Genomic DNA, 25,609 nt, shown 5'->3' with positions numbered 1-25,609 from the left:
CCCTTTGTCACTTTGCTGTAACTTTAAAATTCGGGGGCCTCTTCTGTCTTTCACTCTGCCTCCCATGTCACCACCAAGGCCCCAATAACACCTTCTCCCCGAGGTTCAGACAGGCACACACACACCCGTGGTTTGAAATATTCTTTATTTTGTAAACATTTGTGTTTAAAATAGATGAATCCTGCTTACAATTCATATAATGGACCCAAGACACCGTACACAAAGTTCACCCATCACAGGGAGCTAGTGGGGCTCAGGTGGTGGACCAGGGTGAGTTGATCTCCAGCAATGGGCAGACAGGCCAGGAAAGCCTGCTGAACAGTCAAGGCCAGTGACACAGCCCAAGCTGCCTCCCAGACTAGCGGTTAGAGCGAGGCCAACTCCGGAATGGAGTGAGCCCAGGTGCACTCTAAAATCCCAGCCGTCCTTCTGCTGCTCTACTTCAGAGCTGTGACCATGGCCCAGAGTCCAGCGCCCCAACCCCGTGCTGTCCCTTCCAGAATCCTTAGGGTAGTGAAAATTCTTGAGGGCTTGGGACAGCAAGACCACCAGTGCCCTGTGGAAATTCTCTCAGATTCTGGCTGACGGCAGGTGTGTGCTCACCTACTGTGTGATGGATGCTGCCTGGATCTTGCTACCCAGGAGTCAGTCCCCAAGGAAGCCACCTCAGTCAGTCACGGTCCAGCCTGAGAGCCAGCGTGCTACCTTTCCAGTGAACAATGCCTTATCCCTGCTCCTGCCTTTCCGCCCCCAGAAAGCCTGAGCTGCTCTCTCCGGCCGCCTGTCTCCTGGTTTGCTCGGGGAGGAAGAAATTTCCATCCCCATCTCCCTTTCTGGAGGACTAAAAGGGTGAGGCTCTTTATCTGCACATCTGTGCCCTGGATTTGAAAGGTCCTTTGTTGGTGAATGCTCAGTCAGGGCCCAGTTGTCCCTTGGCTTTGGCTCCAGCCCCAGCCACGCAGTGCATCTTGGGACTATTCTCTTACCTGAGCTCCTCCCGCCTTGGGACGACCCCTAGCATGGGCTTTTTTTTTTCCTTCTTGTCGGGGCCTCCTTCAAGCTACCCTTGGACCATGGGGTGAAAGAAACTTCCTGAGCATAGACCTCTGGAGGAGGGCGTCCTTTCCCCTCCCTTGGTAGCTCCTCGGCAGTTGGCAATGCTACACGTCTACCTAGGAGTAAGGGGGCCAGAGGAGGGAGCCTCGGAAGGCAGAACGGCACCAAGTACTCCTGCCCACGGCTGCCCTCTCTCCCCATGCTTTAAGGCCTGTCGCCCCTAGACTCTGTGGCCCAGGAAAACCTTAACTTCTGAGGGCCGGGTTCAGTGAAAGAAGAGTGACCTGGTTACGTCACTTCTCACCTCTGCCAGGAAGTCTGGGTCCATGTTCTTACACAAGAGGCCCGGCTGCTGCCACCACAATCAATGTTGTGAAGCGCCCTCCGCCTCTGTTCTAACCCTACCATCTAGGAGCGAGCCCTTCACAACCACTGTGGCCCTTTTCTAGATAGAGTTCACAGTGTCTGACCCCAGGACTTCCCCTGCTCTTCAGCATCCTCAAGCCTTGATCCCCATCCTTAAATCCAGGAATCCAGGTGAAGAAGTCGTGTACTCACTGCACGGGAGGTAGAGAATCGAGGTGACTTGTCCCCGCCACCCCTCATCCTTGTTTTCTTCCCTGCTGGGCCCATCTCTGGACTTGGTTCCTCACAGAGACCTGTGGGTAGCCGGGCAAGGCCAAAGCTCCAGCAAAAGGCAAAGGCCGAGGAGGCCAGCCCAGGCCTGAGGACCACCAAGTAGTGTTTCCCTCCCACCTCAAGTGTTCTACTTTCCCAGGTCACTGGGGAGGCAGCCCATGGCACAAGGGGGGGCTGTGGGGAGGGGGGAGGGAGAAGCACCCATAGCCTTGGGCCCACCCCAGAGCAGGGTGGGTCATCCTCCCTGGGGCAGAGCCTGGATCCATTCCCTTAGGCCGAGTCAGGAGGGAAGGAAGGAGGGAGGGAGGGAGGGAAGGAGGGAAGGAGAGAAGGGCAGTAGCAGCCACCCAGCAGGACACACAGGCGAAGGAGGAGAGGATGTAAAATACACTGGAGGGAAGTGGGTGGAGAGGGAGTAGAAAGAAGAGGGAAGCAGAACACACGAGATGCACTAAGAAATGAGTCTTTAAGTGGCCTTGACTCCAGCCTTGACCATTGTCCCAGGAGCTTCCGGTGGTGAGATGGTCGCAGCACATTCTGGGATCACAGCCGGCCTGTGGCTGGGGAACAGGCTGAAGGTTACCGTAACTCCAGGATAGAGGGGCTGGGGGCACAGGCTGCTCAGAGGCCACAGCAGAGCTGCTCACGGGGGCCAGGCAGGGGAGTAGCAGCTACTGATTTTCAACAGGGTCATCAAATGAAAGGACAGCAGTGGGCAAAGCCCAGGCTCCCCTGCTTCCACGGGCCTCCTGAGGGAGGGAGTTGCGGGGGGATTCCACACCCGGCCCTCAGCACCAGCAGGTCTTTGAAGAGTTCGCCGGGCCCTCAGGTTTGCCTTCCTCTTCCTCCAGCTCCGCCAGCGCTAACTCATTGCTGGCCCGCGTTCGCAGACCATCCAGCTCTTTCCTGTGGGCCTGCAGCACCAGCTCCGTCAGCCGAGTGAAGGACTGGGAAGGCGAGGGGCACAAGTTAGTCCACCGTCCTCTTCTCTGCTTCGGGTTACCCTGCAACTGCCCACGGCGGAAGGGGTCTCCCGACTTATCTTGGCTCCTATCTGCCCTCCCTTCCCATCCTCCCCCTCTTCTGGGATCAGCCCCCGTCAGGGCAGCTGTCCCCAGCGTTCTCACCTCTTTAATGTTGAGGTTGGTGCACGCACTTGTTTCGTAGAAGTCCATGCCATACTCCTTAGCCAGCTGCAAGACAAGGGCATTTCTGAAAGAGAGTCAGTGAGGGAAGGGAGGCCCGTACCACGTGGTACGCGCTTCTGCCGTGGCACTCTCGATGCACTGACATGATGCATTGACATGATGCATTGACATGATGATGCCTTGGGTGGGAAACTGGGGGCCCTTTCTATTCCACCAATACACCCATCTCATCCAAGTCTACACACACACACACACACACACACACACACACACACACACACACACACACAAACACACACCACTACATCAGGACACAAAGACAACAGCATATGGCATAAACATGAAAAACACGGGCTTTGAGTGCAACAAAGGCAGTCTAGGTGCCAAGATGCCACCCAGGAGCTGTAAAACCCGGAACAAGTTTCTGTTACCATTCTCTCCAAGGCCCAGCGTCATCCTCTATTAAAGCGGAATGGTAGTGTCTACATCAAGGGCTATAGAATGATTAAACGGGCCACACAGCTAAGAGCACTTACCACAGTGCCCCGGGGTGCAGTGCTCAGTAAAAACCGGTTAGTCCTGTAGGGTCTGTCTCCACTTCCACATTTTAATGACATTGTATTATTTGTTATGCTCCCCCCCAAAATCAATGTTATTTTAAGGACTAATGGAATGCTATTGACTGGAGAGGAAGAGAAGAACTCATGAGGCGCTCAGAGTGGGTGGATGACTCTTGCCTCAGCATATCAGTCTTTCTGTTGTGTGGGAGTATGGTCTCCCTGCACACTTGGATATGCTTTGGCCCTCTCTGCCCTATGGCTTGTCTCCTTGGGGACTCTCCATTGTCACCCTTTCCAGGCATGTGGAGTCAGGAAGTCAGGGTGTGGAGGGTGTGGAGTGGGAGACCCCTCCCTTACTGCGAAACATCAGCCGTGCACAGAGTCTGTTAGAGATGTCAGCAACTCGCTTCCTCGTCGCTATCACGGAGGTGATCCGAATCCCGTTTAAGGAGTCTTGGACCTGCTAGAGGTGCCACCTAAGAGGTCTCCCCCCACCCCATGTGGACCCCTGGTCATTGTCCTGAGAACTAGAAAACAAACTCTCACACATGTCAGCTCCCCAGTGCTGGGTGTGTGAGGGGACTGGATGATGGTGAGTGCGCTCCTGGGTCCCTGCTCTCGGGGACCACAGAAGCCCCGAAGAGTGAGCCTTCACGTACCTGCTGCCCCTGCTCTCTCCCCACCTGCCGTTTCTGCTCTTCGTCAGCCTTATTCCCTATGAGGATCTTCTGGACTCCTTCTGGTGCATACTAAGGACAAACGGAGGCAGACCTAAGTGAGTGCTCCTCTTCGTTCCCTGCTCCCCCACACAGCCTCCTCTGGCCTCCGAACCACCAAGTTCAAGAATCCTAGGGACAGCAGGCTGACTGGGTACAGACAGCAGGGTCCCAGAGTACAGGACCCCCTACTCCCCCTATCTGTGGTTTTGTTTTCCACAATTTCAATCGCCATCAGTTAGCCTTGATCTAAAAATATTAAATGCAAAATGCCAGAAATAAACAATCTGTAACTTTTGTTATAGAACATCGCGATTTTGCCATTACTGCTGTTGATTGGTTTTTACTATGTCTAACTTATATATTTTGTCCCAGGGATTCAAGACCAGGGAAAGCCAACATTTAAAGGGTTTGGAACTATCTGTTCTTCTCAGCTTCCCTTGTGAGTCTGGGAACGGAGTGTCATGGGGACTCTTAACACCACAGCCACCCCAAGAATGTCACAGGGACAGTTTAGGGTAGAAGATGCTAAGACAGATGCCTCATTGGGTTGAACAAATGGTGTCTGAACTGCAGAGGACACTGGACTTTGTCTAGCCTTTACTTGACAGATGACGGACTGGGGACCCAAGGAGCTGCAAATGGTTTGCCAAGGCTCCACCATGTGCAGGAGCAGGTCCAGTAGCCCAGACTTGTAATTCCATCTGGACCTGAGGTAATTCCATCTGGACCTGAGGTTTTGAGAACGAAGCTGCCCATAAGGCAGTCTTGGGACTAATGCTTGTCCAAGAAAGACATGGCTATGGGAGCCTCGCAGGGTACAGGGCATACATAAGCATATGGAAGGTTCGACTTTTTCCACACCATTTACCCAAAGGTCTCTATCCAAAGTTGTAACCTTTTGCCAACCCTGAGAGCTTGTTTTTACCCCAAGGCCCCTGTTTTGCCTTTCCCTAAGGTACCCTTCCCCCATCCCATCAGTGCGGCGGTATCTCCTACCTCATCCACGTCACTGACCCACTTCATGATGTGCTGGTACGAGCGCTCACTGCTAATGTCATAGACTAAAAATATTCCCTGAGGAAGAGAGGAAAAAAGAGTGAGACTAGACGCAGTAGAATGTACAGTCATGGGGCCAGACTGGTGGTCCTTATATGTTCAGCCCACTCTCCCTGTCTACAGTGAGGATCCCTCAGCATGGAATTCTTAGACAGGAAGGCACTGCATGATTTGACCTGGGTCTGTGGCTTGGGGTAAAGGGTCGAGAGTGGAGATTGTGTGTGAGGGTGAAGAACCCCGCTTCAGTAAGTGGTCTGTGGGTAACTGAGGAACACATAGCGAAAGACAGAGTTTCCCCAGCAGGCAATCTGGGGGCCCTACTTCAGGGTTCAGTGACACGGGCATCTCAAACACCCAGTGCTAGAAGTGTGGACAGCAGCTTCCCAGCTCTAACCCTGAAACGGTGGCTCACCTGGGCCCGCCGGTAGTACTGTTTTGTGATGGTCTGGTACCTCTCCTGTCCTGCTGTGTCCCTGCAAGAGAAAGCCAATCCCTTAGAGAAGGGACCATGCAGACAGAAGATGAGGGAATAGCAGGAGCTGGGATCCCCTGTACCCTGGGAGGAAAAGCTGGGGGATTTGAGGGTGAAAACTTAGTACTTCTCTAATCCCCAAGAGTATCCAAACACACCTGAGTCTGTAGTGAGAGGTCTGGTCCTCAGGATGGGCACAGGCAAGGCCAGCGGGGACCGGGCCTCTTCTCAGGACCCACAACCTGACTGAGCCTGAGACAGCTCTCCAGAACTCAGCCACTGTGGCCATGCTTGGCCAGATGGGAGGATCTGTCACACACCCAGTGCCCAGGGCATCGCTAATGGCAGTTCCCATGGCATTCTAGGATTGGGAGGTAGTGCCATAAACACTAAGGGCTTCCAAGACCTTTAGGCCAGAAAGCCACAGCAGCCCCTGGTGGCCAATAGTGGAAACTGCACCATGCAGTACTGAGGCACTCTGAAAAAAACAGTCCTAATCTAAGCCAGGGAGTGATGCTTTCAGCCTTCCAGGTTTAGTCACAGTGGGACAGCTCCAGAGGAAAGCCCGATTCAGAGATAAGCCCACGGCACTTACTTTCCTAACTCCTAATTCCTGCCCTTCGGTGACTTCTCATCCGTCCCATAGTTTGCTCAGGTTCGTAGAACAAGGGATAGGGGTTTCTGATCTCACTCTTCACTGAGATATCTCCCCAGTTATCCCAGATGAAGCTTAAGAGGATTTTACAAATGCCGGCAGCTCAGAGTCCTCCCTCCTCTACCCGCCTCCTCCTCCTACTGCCCAACTCACCAAATCTGTATCCGAACTTTGATGCCGTCCACTTCGATGGTCTTCATCTTAAAGTCGACACCTGGAGAGAGCAAGCACGTCAGGAAGGGTTCCTTCGAAGACGGCCCGGGACACCCACGTGGAAGGGGTTTCACTTTGACTTCATGTGACAAAGAGGCGCCCTGAAGCGTGCACCTTCTCTAACATTTTAGCGCTCAACTGACCCTAAAGAGGCGCCTAGAGCTTTGGAAGGGGTGTTCATTCAACTCATAGCTCCCATTTCCACAGCAGTAAAGAGTGGGAACGTCACAAATTATCTTCCGGTTGCTGAGAAGACCCCGAGAGACACAGCGCTGGCCCGGACACTTCACTGCAGCCATCATTGACCCGGGGCAGTGCGCGATCTGTATGTAGCAGGTGCGCAAAGCCTGTCCGTCAGCAGATGGAAGGAAGCGGCAGGAAGGTACAGGAAGCCCACAGTTCTCGGGTTCCTCAGCCCAAGGCTCTGAAGAGCTAACTGCTGGTCCCAGCAGATGGAAGGACCCAGAGCAGAGACATCCGAGGAAATCTACAGTAAGAGAAGTCAGCACCATCAGCAGCAGCAGCAGCAGGCTTAACTGTGTGTACTGACAGGCCAAGGAGAGATGCTTGGATCACCATGCCTTTTCCCAGCCCCAACTGTGCCCAGGCACTGTGCCCGGTGATTCAAGAGCTGGGTCTAATGGAGTAAATCGACGGGTCCGTGTATTTTCTGAAAGCAGGTCACAGGGTATCATAATCCACAGTCTTCAGCTGGGGAACAAGGGAAAGGTGCGGCTGTGGACCATCCATCACCAGCTGCATAGTAGGCCCAGAAGGTCTCAAGGGTGCCAGCATCTCCAACACCACTGCCATTCTACTGCCACACCTGGGCTTTGCCAAGCAGGAGAGCACGTTCCCTTATCTCTCCTGTCCCCGGCTTCCACCAATACAGACATCACAGTCAGCCTCTTCCCTCCCACCACCAAGCGCAATCATCATTTAATTAGAAGGGAGAAAAGGCTTCGGAATGGAAGACCTGAACTAAATCAAGTCGGTCAGATGTGAATCATTTGTCGCCTGCCTGAGCTGATTCATACCTACCCAGCTGTACTTTTCCAAATGGCATTCGTCCCTACGTAAAGAGAAAGGGTGACAAAGAGGAAGAGGATGAAAGGAGAGGGACACCTGGTCCTGGTGGGAGGCAGCAGCCTGCTTCCTTGGACAAACAGTTATAAGGAATTGGCTTCTCCTCAGAACCTGACCTAGGAGGTAATCAAGAAGTTCTTGTTATTTCAAAGTATGGTACCTTCTTCCAAGAAGGAACAGAAAATTTTCCTTATAATAAACCTTACCCATCCTCATAGCCTGGACAAGAACATGCCTTGCTCATAGTAGTTCCAGGAGAGAAGGGAGATAGACCGTTTTATTGCCTCTATTCCTGAACATCTATGAAAACTTCCTTTGTGCCCTGCACAAGGTCTCAGTCTCAGCGTGGGCATAGCAACGGCAACACATGGTCCCTTCCCTTACAGGGGTGAGTAGGAAGGAAACACAGGCCCAGATGCAACCTGCCTGAGGTTGGTGCAGCATGGATCAAGTTTCCAATAGTCTTGTTTGATGCTGGAATGGTGCTACCCCCTGCACTGCTTCTTGAGGGAGTGAGGGAGCCATGTGTTAGCATATGAACTCCACATGGAAGAGGTGATGGTTAATATTGTCCACTTGACAGGATCTAGATCCACAAGCCTCTAGGAGTGCCTGTGAGGGAGTCTCTAGATTCTGTCAACTGAGGTAGGACGAGTCACCCCCAAATGTGGGTGATGCCGTTTCAGGGTTTGGGGTCCTAAGCTGAATAAATATGGGAAGGCAAGCAGAAGCGTTCATCTTCTGCTTCCTGCCTGTAGATGCCACGTGATTCCTGTCAGTGCCAAAAACGTAAACTGAAAGCGAAGTCTTCACTGTGTTTCATGTCCTGCTTTCCTGCGAGTCCTTGAAAGGAAGGGCTCCACTGAAAGGGGGAGCTTCCAATGCTGAGGAGACTTTTTCCTTATGGGAGAGGGAGGGAGGGAATGGTGTGAAAGCCGTTAGAAGGGGCAGAAGGGACAAGCTGATGTGGCATTCACAGGAGTGCATGCTGGAGCCTGATTCCTGTTCAGCTCTCCCTCGCTTTGGAGCTGCATGGGCAGGAGTCAAGACTGGGCAGTTCTGGGGTTCCCAGCCATTTCCACTCATATGGACGGCACTGCAGCCTAGCCACCCCCAGATTTGTTTTCATATGTCTGAGAAATAAGGGGCTCCGACGAGGTCTATTCATATGCATTCATATATGAGGGAAGGAACAGTCCATGTCTTCTGAAGGATTTTCCCCACCCTTTCCTTATATAGAGATGTAATAGCCCAAGGATCTCCGATGGCATGTACTCACTCCTTCTACTCTATGTCCCCACACACCCAACAATTCCCATTGTATCCATCCTACCAATGGGACCCTGGTCTACAGTGCCGTGTGCTGACCCCGAACGTGGCTCTATCCTGCACGGCTGTTGGGTTTTTTTTGGTTTTTGTTTTCCATTGCAAGACAGAATCAAAACACTAGCCTGACGGAGTCCCCTGTTGGGGACTCAGTCAGCTATTTATTCAGATGTGTCCCACCTGTCACATCCTGTGCGACTGTCCTCCCTACTGAAGGCTTCAGCCCCTGTGTGCCCTCTCCTCATTGACTGTCAACACAATGCCTCTCAGGCCTACCATCTCTCTTCCTTCCTCACAGAAGAGTCCTCCATCCTCTCTCTGTCTCTCAGCGGTCCACCCTCCTGCTCATCCTAACACAAGCTCCTCCATGTTGCTGCTTTTGCATCTCTTAGGAAGAAGGGATAGTCTCCATCTACCTCCACCCCGGGGTTCGCTCCTGTCCGGCCTCTCTAAGGCAGTGTTAAGCTGCACACAGATTTGAATTCAGAAGCTGTGAGATGAAGTCTGAGGAGTTGTATCAAGCCTCAGGGTCCATGGATTGTACCTTCATCAGCAAGCTCTTAGGACAACAGGCTCCAAAGTGTATTCCAGGACTTGCAGCCTTAGCATAGCATCATCTTGGACTTTGAAAGGCAGGTGCCTGGGTCCTACTTCAGACTTGGAGAATCAGAACCCCAGAGACGTGAGGCCCAGCAGTCTGTTTCAACCAGCTCCCAAGAGATTCCCATACATCTTAAGTTTGCCAGCCATGTGGCTCAAAAGCTTTGCACCTAAACCGTCAAGGAAGGCAGCACGGGCAGTCTCTCTCTCTCTCAGTGTGTACTTTGCAGAACCTTAGCTAAATTTAGAATTACCCAGAGACATTTTCTCTTTTCACTTTAATGCAGCTATCTTAAAACATGAACAATAAAAATTAAGGAAAAAGAGCCAGGCGGTGGTGGCGCACGCCTTTAATCCTAGCACTTGGGAGGCAGAGGCAGGTGGATCTCTGTGAGTTTGAGAGCAGCCTGATCTACAGCACGAGTTCCAGGACAGGCTCCAAAGCTACACAGAAAAACCTTGTCTCAAAAAGCTCTCCACCCCCAAATAAATAAATAAATAAATAAATAAATAAATAAGTAAAATACCCCCAAAAAAACATAAGAAAAAGAAATATAGGTACCTTGACTGGCCTAAAATCTACTAAGTCATACTTTAAGTAAGACCTGGAAGCTGTGTTTTCAACAGCACTGTGTAGAGCAGTGGTTCTCAAACTTCCTAAGGCTGTGACCCTTTAATACAGGTCCTCATGGTGTGGGGACCCCCAACTACAAAATTATTTTCATTGCTACTTCATAACTGTGATTTTACTACTGTTATGAATCGTAATGTAAGGATCTGTGCTTTCCCAATGGTCTTAGGTGACCCCTGTGAAAGGGTCATGTGACTCCCAAAGGGTGGGAGACCCACAGGTTGAGAAGCACTGGTGTAGAGTATGACAGGCAGTTAGCTAGAGGGAAGTCTGAGAACATGACGTAGGGGAAGAGACATCCGTTAGCCCTGGAGTCAGAAAGACCGGGGCCTGAATCCCGAGTTGGGCACTTAATGTATGACAATAGGAAAGTCCTTTCTCCCAGTCTCCCCTTTCTTACCTGTGGAATGAGAACACCACTTGCCTCCAGAGGTTTGCCGTGGGGCATCACTAAACAACGAGTGGATGCCACCTAACTCACCGCAGTGCCTCTTCCCACTGTGGCTCTAATGAGAACGTTCCCCACAGGCTCAGATGTTTGAATGTTTGCTTCCCACTTGGTGGTGCTGTTGGGGTAGCCTTAGGAGGCGTGGCCTTGTTGCAAGAAATATGCCATTTGGTGTGGGCGTGAAGGTTTCAAGGCCCAACGCCATTACCAGTGAGCCCTCTCTCTGCTTCCTGCTTGCAGTTCAAGATGTGAGCCCCCAGCTTCTGCTCCAGCCACCCGTCTGCTACTTACCATGATGGACTCCTGTCCCTCCGGAACCATCAGCTAAATAAACCCCTCTGTCTATAAGGTGTGTGGGTCACGGTGTTACATCACAGCAACAGAAAAGTTACTGAGATGTCTACCTTCCCTCTACAAACAAGGCCCCTGGAAGCTCTGGGACTGTAAACCTGAGGACCCAACACAGAAGGGATTTCATCATCAAGAGCCTCTCCAACTGGCAGCACAGACCTCATGAGGGAGTTTGAGATGCAAATTCTCAGGGCCCAGACCTGTCAAATCTTATGTGTGCTGAACTAGACAATCCTCAGGCAGGACCACACCCAAGGCTCTTAATAACACTTGTCTTCATGAAAAATGTCTCTTAGCTACAGAATCCCAGGGAAGCACGTAGGTGTGGAGCTTGCTATTGTAAGGCACAGAAAGACCAATCTATTCATGCCCCCATGTCCTATAGCTGAGTCAGAACTGGAAAAACCTGTCTCTTGAAGTCTGCCTAGGCTGCTCTTGACTCAGCCAGTGACTTCCAACTCTTTGAGGCTGAGGGATCAGGTTGCTTCTTCGTTTACACATACTCGGATAGTGTGAGACACTCAGGAGTGAGGAGTGGGCACGCATGGAGCAAGCCCTTTGCTATGATCTGAGCGTTCACACTCCCCTCCTAGTCACTTGCTGAAATGCAGTGATGTCGGGAGACGGCCTTGGCAAGGTAACTAGATCATATGGACAAGGACCCTCATAACTGAGATTAGTGTCCTTATAAAAGAGACCTCAGAGTGGTGCACGCCTTTAATCCCAGCGCTGGGGTGGCAGAGGTAGGTGGACGAAGGATAAGTTTGAAGTCAGCCTGGTCTACATAGTGAGCTCTGGGTCAGTCAAGTCTACATGAACACAAAACAATACAATGACGATAAATAAATTTTAAAATAATAAAAGAGACCCTGGGGAGTTTGTTAGCCTCTTTGGCCTTCCGCCATAGGAGAACAAAGCTAGAGGGAGCCATCTTTGTAGCAGAGCAAGTCCTCAGCAGACAGTGAATCTGCTCACACCTTGATTTTAGACTTCCCAGTCCCCTGAACTATACATTTCTGTTGTTTATAAAGTACTGGTCAAGCTGGGTGGTGGTGCACGCCCTTAATCCCAGTACTGGGGAAGCGGAGGCAGGGGGATCTCCAAGTTCAAGGCCAGCCTGGTCTACTACAGAGCAAATTCCAGGACAGTCAGGGCTACACAGAGAAACTCTGTCTCAAAAAAACCGAAAGAAATAAATAAATTACCAGTCAAAGGTTCTTTGTTATTGCACCCCTCATTAACATCCACTATAATATCTTCAGGGAACCCTTTGTTCTTTGAGATTGTTAATGACTCCAATAATTCATCAGCCCGACTGAAACACTTCTGTGTCCCTAAATGATAGGTTACAGCCGTGTAAAAAAACAAACCACCTCTGCCAAGATCCAGCCCAAGTTTTGGGAACCCTGGGAGAAGAGAATCAGGCAGATGGGGCTTCTCCCAACCCATTATTGAAAACCAAGCCAGCTCCTGTCCATGGTGGTGCCTGTCACAGCCAGTGTCCTTTCTGGCTAAAGCTGCGGATCCATAGCCTCTGCTCAAGGACTGAGGTTGGGGTGCAATGTGCTCTTTGTGGAGAGGTAGCTCCTGACTGAACCGCTGGTGGGGTCGTCAACGGGGCAAGGACGGGTAGCTAACTAACTTTGGGCCAACTCCCTCCAAACCAGCACAGTAACACACACACTTGTAGTCCCAGCTACTGGGGAAGCTGAGGCAGGAGAATTGCTTGAGCTCAGGAGTTGCAGGCCGGTGGAGACAACACCACTCTTGAGACATCTCTTTGAAAGAAAGAAGCCAGCCAGCTTCCTCCCGATGAAGCAGAAGGCTTCTCCAGGTCATCTCAGGAGGAATACGGGCCAAAGGCTGCTAGAGAGGAGCAGAGCTGCATCGGGAACACACTGGCTGGAGCTGGGGTTGGCGGTGCTGTATCATGGGATTGCGGTCAGCTCCGACCAGGCTCCGAGTTCAGCCTGAGCGTCTGCATAGCCATGCCACTTTGCTCAGTGATATCTGCGAGTGTCTCGGGACTTCCAAAGGAGTCACAGCCTGTGACTGTTCACTGCTGTCTAATGGCTTCCCACGCTGGTAGACAATGCTTCCACCAAGGCATTTGGGAGAAAAGTTAAAAAAAAAAAACAATGTTCCCTACCTTTCCTTGCCTCCTACTGCTGCCTTCAAGCCCTATCTAGATAGAAAGCACCTAAGGGCCAGAGAACACACTTTGTGTTTAAGACTTTCTGTCCTTACGGTAGTTGATTGCTTCGTTCTTTAAGTCTTTTGCCTGTGTGTCAGCACAGTACCGGGAATAAAGCCCACGTCCCAGAGAGCATAACGAAGGACACATATGCACCCATGACTCAAGAACAGAGGCATGTTTCCTGCCATCTAACAATGCCAGGCACAGGGTGACTGTGGACGGTGCTGCCCTCACCCTGTGGCTGTGACCTAGGGAACCTCAGGCCTCCTCCCTTCCTGCTGGGGCCTGGCTGCATGGCCTCTAGCCCTGGCACATCCGTCTACCACAGTACCTCCCAGAGACTGCCAGGCCAGAGTGCGGTGATAGATAGTACAGCCATCAGTGACTGGAAAGACAGCCGAGGCTCTTCTCTGGGCACCTGCGTCTGAGGTGACACAAGGACAGGACAAGAGACAAGGCCTGGTGCTTACTTGGCTCCAAAAACAATCCTAACGGCTTGCGGGCTCTCCTGTCTAGCAGTGACAATGAAGACTGTAGAAAGAAGGCAGCAGGGCCGGGCGGTGGTGGCGCACGCCTTTGATCCCAGCTCTCGGGAGGCAGAGGCAGGCGGATCTCTGTGAGTTCGAGGCCAGCCTGGTCTACAGAGCGAGTTCCAGGACAGGTACCAAAGCTACATAGAGAAACCCTGTCTCGAAAAAAAAACAACAAAACAAAACAAAAGAAAAAAAGAAAAGTAAAGAAAGAAAGCAAGCCGGGCAGTGGTGGCGCACGCCTTTAATCCCAGCACTCGGGAGGCAGAGCCAGGCGGATCTCTGTGAGTTCGAGGCCAGCCTGGTCTCCAAAGCGAGTTCCAGGAAAGGCGCAAAGCTACACAGAGAAACCCTGTCTCAAAAAACCAAAAAAAAAAAAAAAAAAAAAAAAAAAAAAAAAAAGAAAGAAAGCAACAGGACTTATCCAGGACTCTTCCCACCCACTGCTGAAGTTGACAAGGGCAGCCCTCAGAAACGTGTGCAGGGACTGCATTAAGAACACAACGTGGGGGTCAAAGTTCATTTTCCAATTCTGCTCTCCTCACTAGTTATCGTGTGGTCAAGGAGTGCTGGTTAATCTCTCTAGACCTTGGGCTTCCTCACCTGTTCAGTGGAAGAGGACAATCCCAGTGTCAGAAGATTCCTGGGAAGAGCATGAGATAACCTATACAACCCTAACAGGATCCGGCATGGGGCTTTATGAAATGCTGGCTGAAGACTGTACCAATCTCCTCTGGAGAAGGAGAATAGCAACTGTCCTGGTTAGTCTGTTTGCTTTTCAACTTGACACAACCCAGAGTCACCTGGGAAGAGAGAACCTCGGTTGAGATTTGCCTTGTTCAGACTGTCCTGTGGCCATGTCTGTAAAAAACTGTTTTAACTGGTAGTAGATGTGGGAGGATCCAGCCCACCGTGGGCAGCACCATCCCTAGGCCAGTGGGCCCAGGCTGTATAAGAAAGCTAACTGGGCATGAACCAGTAAGCCAATCAGTAAGCGACATTCCTCCATGATTCTGTTTCAGTACCTGCTTGAGTGCTTGCCCTGAGTTCCCTCAGTGATGGATTGTGTGACCTGGAAGTGTAAGCCACATAAACCCTTTCCTCCCCCAAGTTGCTTTTGGTTAGTGTTTCATCACAGTAACAGAAAGCAAACCAGACATAAACAAAGAGTTATAGCCCGGGCAATGGAAAGAACTCCAGGAAGCTAGAGAAAAAGGAAAGCAGAGCAGAGCTCTAGGCAAAGCAAAAAAAGCAAAGACCACCAACCGTGGAACTCAGGGGGTCCCTAGAGTCTGACAAAGCTAAACTGTGCCTCTGGGTATCAGTAGCTGCCTCCCTCCGGCCGGCACCTCATGGGTTACTGTCAGGTGCCAGCTTGCCTGTCTACCAGTACCACAGGCTTGAGTGGAAACAGGGCTGTTTCTGGATGCCGAATGTTATCACCATGATCAACCATAGCCTAAAGGACCAGCGGCGTGACCTGAGCCTTTTCATTAGCAATGAGATGCCACAAAGGAACAATTTAATACAACTGAAACCCAAGGCAGACACCCAATCTCTGGGGCCACGCCGGCTCCAGTTACCCAGCGTCAGTCCCGTGCATGCCCTCGCTTGCCACCCTGGCATGAAACTGGCGTGTGCTGGGCATGTGCCGTTCCTACGGGTTGTATCAGGAGGTCACTTCCAAACAGGTCACCCTGATCAACACTGAAACAGGCCTTTAGGTAGAGGCAGACTCGGTGGAGGTGGCTGGCTGACGCCATCCAGGCATCCCAGTAATCCACATTTCAAAACTCCCTCTCGGCCCGGCAGTGGTGGCACACACCTTTGCCTTTAATCCCAGCACTCAGGAGGCAGAAGCAGGTAGATCTCTGTGAGTTCAAGGCCAGCCTGGTCTACAAAGCCGGTTCCAGGACAGCCAGGGCTGTTACACAGAGAAAGCCTGTCTCAAAAAAAACCAAAAACATCAAACCAAATCAAACAAACAAACAAAACCCCAAAACCTCCCTCTGAGCAAAAAAAAACTCCCCAGGAGACTAATAATGCCACCCCCATAACTGAGGGGTGTGTGAGAGCAAGAATAACCTACAGGGAGAGCTCAGAGGCTGAGCCAAGAGAGGATTCAAGACAAAGCCCTCGCACACAATTGTTCCAGGGAAAGGTGAGAACATTGTGTCCCAACCTGTCCCTTGCATCCCTCTGCTTCTGTCTGGTGACCCTTACCTCACTCTGTCCAGAACCACATGCTGACTGACTTTCTCCTCTGTGGAACTACAGATCGTCCCTCACTCTGGCTTTGCTCTGAGGAAAAGGTGCACACAGACCTCAAGGCAAATGCATTAGTCACCATCACACCGCCTTCCTCCGGGTGTGTCAGGAAGCAGAAACATAAGAAGGTGCCCTGGTCTAGACAGAATCCCGATCCTCTGACTTACTCCCAGGCTGTGTTTTAACCTCCAGGGTCCTGGACTCAAAGGCTCTGATTCAGATGTCTATCCACCGAAAGTTCTGGAAGTCTCACAATGATACTCCGGCTGTTCTTTTTTAAAGCTCAAACACATGCACACACTTGAGCGTCCTCTAACACACACCAATAATAATTGATTAAATTTTTTATTACGTACTTATTTTGTGTGTGTGTATGAATACCCATGTGTGCCATGGTACACATGCATGAGTGTGTGTGTGCGTGTGTGTGTGTGTGTGTGTGTGTGTGTGTGTGTGTGTATGTGTGTGTGTGAGTTGGAGGACACCTTACAGAAGTCAGTTCTCTCCTACCGTGTGTTCCCAGTGACCACACTTGGGTCAGCAGGCTTGGCAGCAGGTACCTTTGCCCACTGAGCCTTCTCACCTGCTATTAAAAATTTTTTTTAAAGTAAAAAAATTAGAAAGGGGTGGTAGACCATGATCATAACTGGAGGCCTTTCCTTTCTCTCAAAAGCTTAAAGACTCAGTCTTTGGGAACCCGGAGCCTAGGGTCTATTATCAGGTAGTGGAAGTCTCCCTGTCAAACACTGACCCTCATGAGACTGGACCATATATGGTCCCAGGGCTTGAGTCCAAGAAACTTCTTATTCCAGGGCTCCCTGGCTGTTGACATGGTCTAGCAAGGTCACTCCGGCAGCCTGACTGAGCTGATGGGCATCATTTCACCCCTGGAATCCTGGTAACAAGCAACACTAACTTTAGTCTAGAATACCAACCCCTCACCCTTGTATAGCCCAGAGAACTCCGCTCACATGGAGATCATGGGAGCCACTGCCTCCTTCTTTAATATGTCTGATTTCTCCCATGGAACGTCCCTGAGCAAAAGAGCTGGAAGCTACTGCAACAGCTCACCCTTGCAGAAGTCTTCGTCGCTTCCTCTCACAGCCCTACACATGCCTCGCTACTGAGTTTCTCACTGTCTTCTGAGCCCCCCAAAGCCAATACTACCCTTTGGCTGTCCTGGGAAAGAGTCCTCTAGGAAAACGCATTCGTTCATCATTTGTTCAAATAAACAGTTCATACACGCTCACTGTGTCAGGAACTAAGCTCTCTGGAGCAGGCAGGGTCTACAGCCTGGAGCTCTGAGAGCACTCGTTCTACCAGAGTGGACGGACGGACGGACGGACGCTGAGGAAATCAACCAGTGCATGATTTCCGAGGGTAATGAGGGTCAAGAAGCCGGGTGGGTTAGAGGGAGAAAGAGACACAAGCCACCAAAAGCGGGCCGCTGAGAGGAGTTCTCTCAAGCCAGGTGGGATCTGGGTGGAGGTCTCAGTGTCAAGGCTGTACAACAGAGAGAGCTAAAGGATCAGGGATCCAGGCAGAAGAAGCAACAGGCCTCTGCAGGCAGGAGTATGTTTTGGTGCAACTCAAGCTCACAGTTCTTGGGAAAGAAAGAGAATAAGGGGTGACATTTTCCTTTCCTTGTCACAAAGTCGGAAAACATGCAAGACTCTGACATCTTGTTGGGTCTCATGGGGACCCTCACACATGGGCACATGTATACTCACACACACACACACACACACACACACACACACACACACACACACACACACTCACTCAGAGAGAGAGAGAGAGAGAGAGAGAGAGAGGCTCTGACCCTAACCAATCCAGCCACAGTGGAAAGAACTGGGCCTCCAGACACAGCCAAGAAAGGCTATAGTATGCTTCTGGTCCCAGCAAACTGAGGAATCGCTTTCCACACTGCTTCCTCCAGCACCTTCCCCTGACCCCTGTCCCACGAGGAACTGACTTAGCCTTCAAGATCTACTCAAATGTCACTCCTGTGAAGCCGTATCCACCTGCGCAAGAAGGGACTCCCTACTCCGTGAGTTCAAAGCATTAAGACCTTCCATCCTACCCCCGTCACACGGTAACATCCTGGTTGTTGGGAAGCCTGGCTCCCAATGACCCTGTGAGCTCCTGGAAGGCAGAGCAGCATCTTATGAGTTCATCTTCTCTTTGCCTGGCAGAAAGGGAGATAGATTCATTAAATAATATTCAACGAAGTTGAATACATGCAAGAAAAAAAAATGAATGGGGAAGTGAGTGAATGAATATGTGAATGGATGCAGTGTCTGCCAGGAGCAAAGAACAGCCAAGAGACAATTTTAATCAAGGAAGAGCAGTCAGGGAATGGGCCACATTTCAAAGCCAACGGCTGGCCCTCTCTCTAGGTCACGGTGCCCCATCGCAGAGTTCTCAGGAAATCTCCATCGAAATGGCGATAAAAGGGTAGCGCTCAGACCCATCCTACTGGTCCCCATCTGGCTTCCTCAGTCCTCAGTCCCAGACTTCCCTCAAGGGATGTGCAGAGGAAGCAGAGCCCTCTTTTGGGGCAGGGAAGGTCCTTTGCTCTTTGGCTTGCAGGAGACAGGTTCCCTTAGGTAGCCTTTGAAGGGATTTCTGGGATAGAGGGCCTGCCCAAAGCCAGTCTGGAAGAACTGAAAGGGAATGGTTCGAGTATGGCTCACCTGCGGGGGAGATGGCATCACTAGTTGTCGTACACATTTTTCTAAACTAGGGTGGATAATTAGCTCCTACCTCCCCAGCAGAAGGAATTAAATTCTTTGACTGAACTCACTGAGCAGGCATAAAAGCCAAGGAGAAGCCAGAGGTTTGTTCAGGAAAGTAGCAATTTTATAGGGAAAACAGGCACAAGGATTAGACTACAGAAGTCGGCCCTCTGAGAAGACCTGGCACCCGGGATAGTAGGGTAATGGCCAAATATTGACTTTTGTGTTATAAACCTCATTACCAAATTGTCTGGTGCAGAGGAAGGAGGAGGATGAGGCAGAACCGGGAGTGCAGGGAGGCAAGAGAGAAATGGGGTGCTCAAAGCCGTGGGTGAGCCAGCAGATGTGTGCGTGTGGTACAGATGTGCAGATCAGCAGGACCTTCTGCGGGTCTCATCTCCCGGGGATGATGTCCTTTGGGGAGAGGGTGGGAGGCTGGGTCTGTGCCTGTGTCCAAAGGAGAAAGGAACGGGGTGGAGAAATAGATGGCTGAGAGACAGTGATGCCTGGTAGGGGCCCCAGCCTGAGGCAGAGCCACTGTTGTCCTCCTGGGCTACCCGACTCTGTTGTACACCCTTACTAACACTCTTCCTTTAGAGACACTGCCAGTACTAGAGCCGGGACTAGTGGAACAGAGGTCAAATACACTGAGCCTGCACCCCGGCATGTCACACAGCTCCCTGATTTCCCCCCACTCATTTCGCACTGCATCCCCAGCCTGACACATCGTGGTTGAGTGTTCAATAAACAGTGCCCAGAAGGGCCAGGGAAATAGCTCAGTCGGAAAAACACAGACCACACAAGCCTGGGGACCCGAGTTCAATCTCCAGCATCCAGGCAGAAGGCCGGGTGTGGCAGCGTATGCCTGGAATCCCAGTGTTGAAAAGGCAGAGACAAGGCCGGGCGGTGGTGGTGCACGCCTTTAATCCCAGCACTTGGGAGGCAGAGCCAGGCGGATCTCTGTGAGTTCGAGGCCAGCCTGGTCTCCAAAGTGAGTTCCAGGAAAGGCGCAAAGCTACACAGAGAAACCCTGTCTCGAAAAACCAAAAAAAAAAAAAAAAAAAAAAAAAAAAAAAAAAGAAAAGGCAGAGACAGATAGATTGGGCTCCCTGGCTAGCAAGCCCCGCTGAATCAGTGAAGCCCCAGGCCCTGAGGAGAGAGCCTTGCCTCAAAAACCAAGGTGGGCATTCTGAGGAATGACATCCGAGGTTGACCTCTGGCCTGCGTGGGTACCTGTACATACACCACATACACAAAATAGGTTCCGAATGATCGAGTCTTCGAGTGATGGGCAGGATGATGTCATAGCACATTACCGACTGTTTACTCATCCCCATAACATTCTTATGAGCTAGAAATAATAAGAGTGACAGCAGCTATGATTTTATGGAGGACTCTCCCAAGTGTGTTGGCTCTATTAACCTCTGTAATCTCCCAGGCAACCATTAAGAAAGGTTCTTCTGCTTAGAACTGCAGAACTAAGCGCTGGGATCAAGTGAGTGTTTGAAGGACTCAGGGCAGGCAAGGCAATGAGACTGTGCAGGTTATTGCCTGCGCCTTTTCCATTCCACCAAGTGCTTTTTATCTCCCTTTCTTTCTACAAGGCCTGGGGGAACAGAGTAGAGGGAGATGGGTCTCAGGCTGCCCTAGATCCGCTAAAATCCGACAAAGCCGCGGAGCACAAAGACCCTTCCATATCTCACTGGCTTTGTTGGTCTAGAAACCTGCAGATCCCGGGGCTGCAGCACCCAAACATTTGCCCAGCGTCAGTCAGGTCACTCAGGGCCAGGCTCAGATCTAGCAATCCTGGTTCTTCCTCCCGTCAGTCCCCCAAGTCACCACCAGCACCTGCCTTAGGCAGTCAGATCCAGTTCCAGTTAACTTCTTAAGGCTGGTGGCTGCAGCAAGAGAACACAGCCTCGAGTGGAAGCCGCTGGACCGGTCCAACCAGACAGAAGCCGCAGCCTCTCTTCACTCAAAACGGGGAGAAGCCTGAGGGTGGCTTTTCAAACAAAAGGTCCAGAAGGAGCAAGGAAGTAAGCCCTGGGAAACCCCCTCACATTAGCAGTACACCCCAGTCTGGCCACCAGAAAGAGGATGTCTGAACACAGACATCCACAGATGAGGGCTCCCTGCTGGACCAGACAGCACAGGTCACATGATGCTCTAAGTGCCAGGCTGATGGTTGGGGGCACTTCCTATTCAAGAGAGAAAACCGGATCTTAAAGGTGCAGGTGCAGGCAGCTGCTTGGTCCCAGAGGAGTGGAGGAGAGCTGAGCGACTCCTCCCGACTGCAGCAGCAGCACACCCTGGATGGGCCTTCAGGTCCTCACCTCCCCCAGATAATGTCCTCCTCTTCATTTTTTTTTTTTTTTTTTTTTTTGGTGTCTTGAGATAGGGTTTCTTTGTGTAGCCCTGGCTATCCTGCAACTAGCTCTGTAGACCAGGCTAGCCTCGAATTCATAGAGATCTGCCTGCCTCTGCCTCCTGAGTGCTGGGCTCACAGCTCCAGATAACATCTTCAGTACTTTGTTGTTTTTTTTTTTTTTTTTTTAAAAAAAAGCACTTTTCTCCTATTGCTAGACCCTTGATGGCCTCTGCTACTCGGGCCCTATATTTCCTGGAGATGATGCTTAGCCTTGCACCAAGAGAGGCATATGCTTTGGCTTCACTCTCAAATCACTTAAGGTTTAGGAGACAGAGCAGAACAGAGGAATGTTCTCTCTCCTAAAAACTCCCTTCTGCTGCAGCCAGACTGCCCAGAGTCCCATGGACACCCACTCACTTCGCACCTCTGTTATCTGTGCTCACGGTGTTCCATCTGCTCCCTTCCACTGCAGGAACCCACCCACAGGCAACCCACACTGCAGCGCCCAGCTTCAGCCTTCCTGCCTGATGGAACCCACAGGGACCACTCCCTTTCTAACCTCCATTAGCTACAGCAGCTCTCATTGAGTCCAACATCTCTCCTCAGCTGCCTCGGGCACATCTTCCAGGGAGAAGGACCACAAGACCTTTACTGGGAGCAGTGGTACACTGTCGTCCATCCCTTCTATCTGAAGAGTGCTTTACCAAGTACTTTCAGATGTTATCTCCTTTTGGCAATAGCTCTTTATTGCCCATGTCCGTGTCTTGCTTCCTCAACTAGATCAGAGACGTCTATGGGCAGGAAAGAGTAGAGTCACTAAAGAGTAATGTCACTAAAATGCCTAGCATGGTCCTTCATGGGAATACTCCATTACATTACCAGATGGGATAGTCTTATCGGGAAACTGCGGGAACATTAAGGCTTTGGCTGCTCTGCTCCCCGCTAACCCTCACCTGGGAGCATGGCTGCAAGGAAAGAATGCATGGTACAGACCTAACTTCAGGGTTGAAAGATGGAGAGGACATCAGTGCCTCAGTCTCCCCGGCTGGCTCTCTCACGGAGTGTCTCGGGCTCTTATGTAGAATACACAGGAAATTATCAAAGAACCAGCCACGGTGATATCAACATGGGCCAAGAATCTGAGCTCTTGTCTTAGCAGCAGTCGGTGAACAGCCTTGTTTTCTCCATTCATGAGACAAACGAAACAAATGAGGAACGATGCCTAGCTCAGTATCCGGTATGGAATCTCCCAAGCCTAGCATCCAGGGCACACACGTTTTCTTAATGGATACATTATGAATCTGAGCTGGCAGCCCCCCGTTTCCTCAGCTCTTTGTCTTCTGGCTGCCCCTTCCTTGGGAAACTTTCCAAATCACCTAAGGAAACAGCTTCTCTGGACCATCCAATTCTTTCCTTTCCATTGTAGTTAATGCTGGAAAGCGTGGCCAAGGAGGGCAGAAGCACAGGCCTTCCGTCAGCTGTAAATAAGAAAGCACTTAAGAAACCCAGTGGGGCAGATCTGAAGGGCTGGAGTGAAGGAAGACAGATTTCTTTGTCTTCTGTGGACTTCAGAATCCTAAGGCGTCTGTGCATCCTGTGGAAAGAGGTATCTGGCCATCTTCTGATGGCAGAGGGCAAACTCCAGGAATAGGTACTAGGCCAATATACCAAGGCTGGGATAGGAGTACTACCGAAGCATACCAAGCACCTCACTGGCTCATCACTGCCCTTGAAGCAGTGCACTCCAGAGGGTTTCCGGGGAAGTTCCGTGCTCTATCTACGTTCTACCAGCTGGAAGAAGCCGGCTGAGGGAGGTCAGGAGGCAGAAAGACAAGGGTTGGTGGTTAGAGGTGTGGGGTGAGGGATGGTTCTCTTTCATGGAAAGCACAGCCTCTGCAGGGCCATTTGGTACTTCAGAAACAGAGATTCCTTCATTCCTCTGCTGAAGAAAGGGGCATATGTCTCCTGGGGGAGGCCAACTCCTCACATACTAGGCAGGAGTCCTGAGGTCTTCAGTAGTGATGGGAACCAGTCAGGCCCTCAAAGGGAAAACTCCAGGTCACTCCAGGACTTGTAACATGACTGCAGGGTGCCGACTATTGTTCTTCAGGCAAAAGCCAGGCGCGCGCACACACACACACACACACACACACACACACACACACACACACACACACACACACACACCACACACCCATACCCCTTGGCTCTGCACTGCAGATAGTTCAACAGCTCCTGGCCTCAGACTCTTGTCAAGGATAGTCAGGAAGTTTCCATAGAAGGAACCTGTTGCCCTTTGCCCCCCAGCCTGCAAGCTCTCTCATAGCCCATCTGGCTCCTCAGCCACTCCCTGCCTCACTCCCATGACTTTGCCCAACCCCTGCCTCATCCCTGAGGGCTCCAGAGAGGCAGGCAACCCTCTCTCAGGCAACACTCAGCCCCTGTCCCATCTCTCCAAAACGATTCTTATTCAAACAGTGGTCCAACCCAAGCTCCCGGATCTCTTAGGAGCTGGCTTTGGTGCCCTGGAGAAATATGGACAAGTTTGTTCTCTGGCTCCGAGTGACTTGACGAGAGCAAAGCGCATGAGGAGACCCTAAGAGCTCAGTAAGACGGACAAACAGCACTCAGCCAGTGTCACACTCCAGCTAAGTGCTTCACAAGCATTCATTCATTTAATCTATATGACACCTCCGGAAGGTCTCGTTATTAGACCCATTCAACAGACGAGACACTGCAGCTCAGAAGTGTAAGTCATAGTCAAGGCTGTCCCCAAAGGAGGGCTCCAGGTATGCCTGAGAATGTTTGCCTCTTACCTACCAGCATGGCTCTGCTCCTCCTGGCTGCAACTACCCTCACCTTCTCTCTTGGCAAGGCACGTGTGTTGGGGGAGGAGTGAGAAGAGGGGGAGAGGGACTCCCCAAGAGGAAGCTAAGAGCTGGAGCCCTCCCTGAAGGCAGCAGGATTCCTACCGGATGATCAGGCAGCTGGCAGGTAGTTCTGCCAGGAGCCATGAGAAGGCTACTTCAGAGGCGACCAAGTCCGGTCGGTACCCTGGAATCAGATGCTGGTGGAGTGCCCTCAAGTCAGTCCTCCTGGTGGAGAGGGCCTTCCCTTGACCATGAAGGAGAGACCACTGACTCACTCTCAAAATAGTGACCCTCCTGGCCTTGCCAGGGTGTCACCAGGCCTTTGTCTCGGTGTCCGGTATGTCCTCTCTACTTGCGGACCCCCTGGTCTACATGAACATCCCCGATCTTCCTTCACCCTCCTTCAAAACAGCCGCTAGCTTCCCCCCACATCCTCCTGCCTCTGCGCCGCCCGCCGCCGTTGTATCTCTGCCCTCCTCCAGGTAGGTGTCTTGTGGCTTTACCTTCACAACTGCCCTGGAAACTCCGTCCCTTTGATCCGTGTCCCCTCCTCTGCCCACTCCCATCCTGGCTCCACATCGAATCACCCCCAAACTAAGGGTTACCTCAGTGACTTATTGACTGGTCTCCACCCCGACCCCCTTTTCCTCCTCTCTTCATCTGGAGCTGTGGTTATATCACTTCACTGGCAGTGAGTCTCCTGCCCCAGCTCGGGGTACTCTGGCCTACACCCGTCTCTGTCTCCTCAGGTTGGAGGGGAAGGCTCCCCAGCCAGAAGACTGAACTCCCACCCCTAGTTCCTGGTTGCAGGCAGCATGTACCCCTCACCTGCAGGAACCGAGGTTCAGGGCCCCAGTCCGGGGACCTCTCACCCTTAGGTGTACTCCCTCTCCCTACCTCCCGCGCCACCCACCGTCTCTACCTTGAGGGGCGCACAATCCCTCCCGGGCTGGGGATGAAGAAGCAGCCACCGGGAAGGGAGGATGGGGCGCCCCCGGGCCACCGCCCCTTACCGATGGTGGAGATGTGCGAGGAGTGGAACTCGTTGTCGGTGAAGCGGCACAGCAGGCAGGTCTTGCCCACCCCGGAGTCCCCAATCAGCAGCAGCCGGAACAGCACATCGTACTGCTTCGCCATGGCAAGGGACTCAAGGGGGCCCGCGGGTGGGTGGCGGGCGGGCGGCGGCGGGCTCAGCCCCGCTCAGCCTCTGCCATCGCGGCCGCTGGCGAGAAAGAAGCGGCCCGGCCCCGGCGCTGGCCTCGCCCGCTCGCTCGCTGGAGCGGGGAAGCGCGGCTGCGGCGGGAGCGCGGCGCCGGGAAGCTCGCGCTGGCGGGAGGTGGGAGGGGGACAGCCGCCGCTGCCGCCCCTGCCCGGCCCTCCTCCCGTCCCCTGCGCCGCCGCCGCCGCAGCGGGAGAGGGGGAGGGGAGCGGCGGGGACCCCGATGCCGGCCCGGGAGGGGGTCCCCGCTCAGCTCCCAAAGCCCTGGGGTGCAGGGACCGGACCGGGGTCGGGGAGGGGCAACGTTTGCGTCTTTCCACCGACGATCTGAGTGGCGGAGTTGGGATGAGCGCTCACCCAACCCACCTCGCCAACCTTGACTTCCCGGTCCCATCGCTTCTCCTCGAATCCCACCCCAAGCCTGATTCTAGTCACTCCGCCCTACCGGGGCACTGGTCC

General features: G+C 52.1%; 2 protein-coding genes across 2 annotated transcripts in view; one reads left to right on the top strand and one right to left on the bottom strand.

Annotated features, from left to right (window-relative positions):
* Positions 1–128: 128 nt before the first annotated feature.
* Positions 129–25,180, bottom strand: Rab15 (RAB15, member RAS oncogene family). The gene is made up of 7 exons (XM_052739537.1): positions 24,945–25,180; positions 6,459–6,519; positions 5,591–5,651; positions 5,119–5,196; positions 4,063–4,152; positions 2,823–2,888; positions 129–2,642 (listed from the first exon to the last, which is right to left on the bottom strand). The coding sequence occupies exons 1-7, from the start codon at positions 25,066–25,068 to the stop codon at positions 2,484–2,486; spliced, it is 639 nt and encodes a 212-aa protein (XP_052595497.1). The 5' UTR covers positions 25,069–25,180; the 3' UTR covers positions 129–2,483.
* Positions 23,396–25,609, top strand: part of Fntb (farnesyltransferase, CAAX box, beta) — a 104,540-nt gene continuing 102,326 nt past the window's right edge. The window contains exon 1 of the mRNA XM_052739535.1: positions 23,396–24,413. Coding sequence (XP_052595495.1) covers positions 24,271–24,413 — 143 coding nt within the window. The 5' untranslated portion in view covers positions 23,396–24,270. The remainder of the gene's footprint in view (positions 24,414–25,609) is intronic.

The sequence above is a fragment of the Peromyscus californicus genome, unplaced genomic scaffold (genome assembly GCF_007827085.1).
Source record: "Peromyscus californicus insignis strain IS unplaced genomic scaffold, ASM782708v3 Scaffold_15__1_contigs__length_86483966, whole genome shotgun sequence".
Lineage (NCBI taxonomy): Eukaryota > Metazoa > Chordata > Mammalia > Rodentia > Cricetidae > Peromyscus > Peromyscus californicus.
This window is presented reverse-complemented; position numbering and strand designations above follow the sequence as displayed.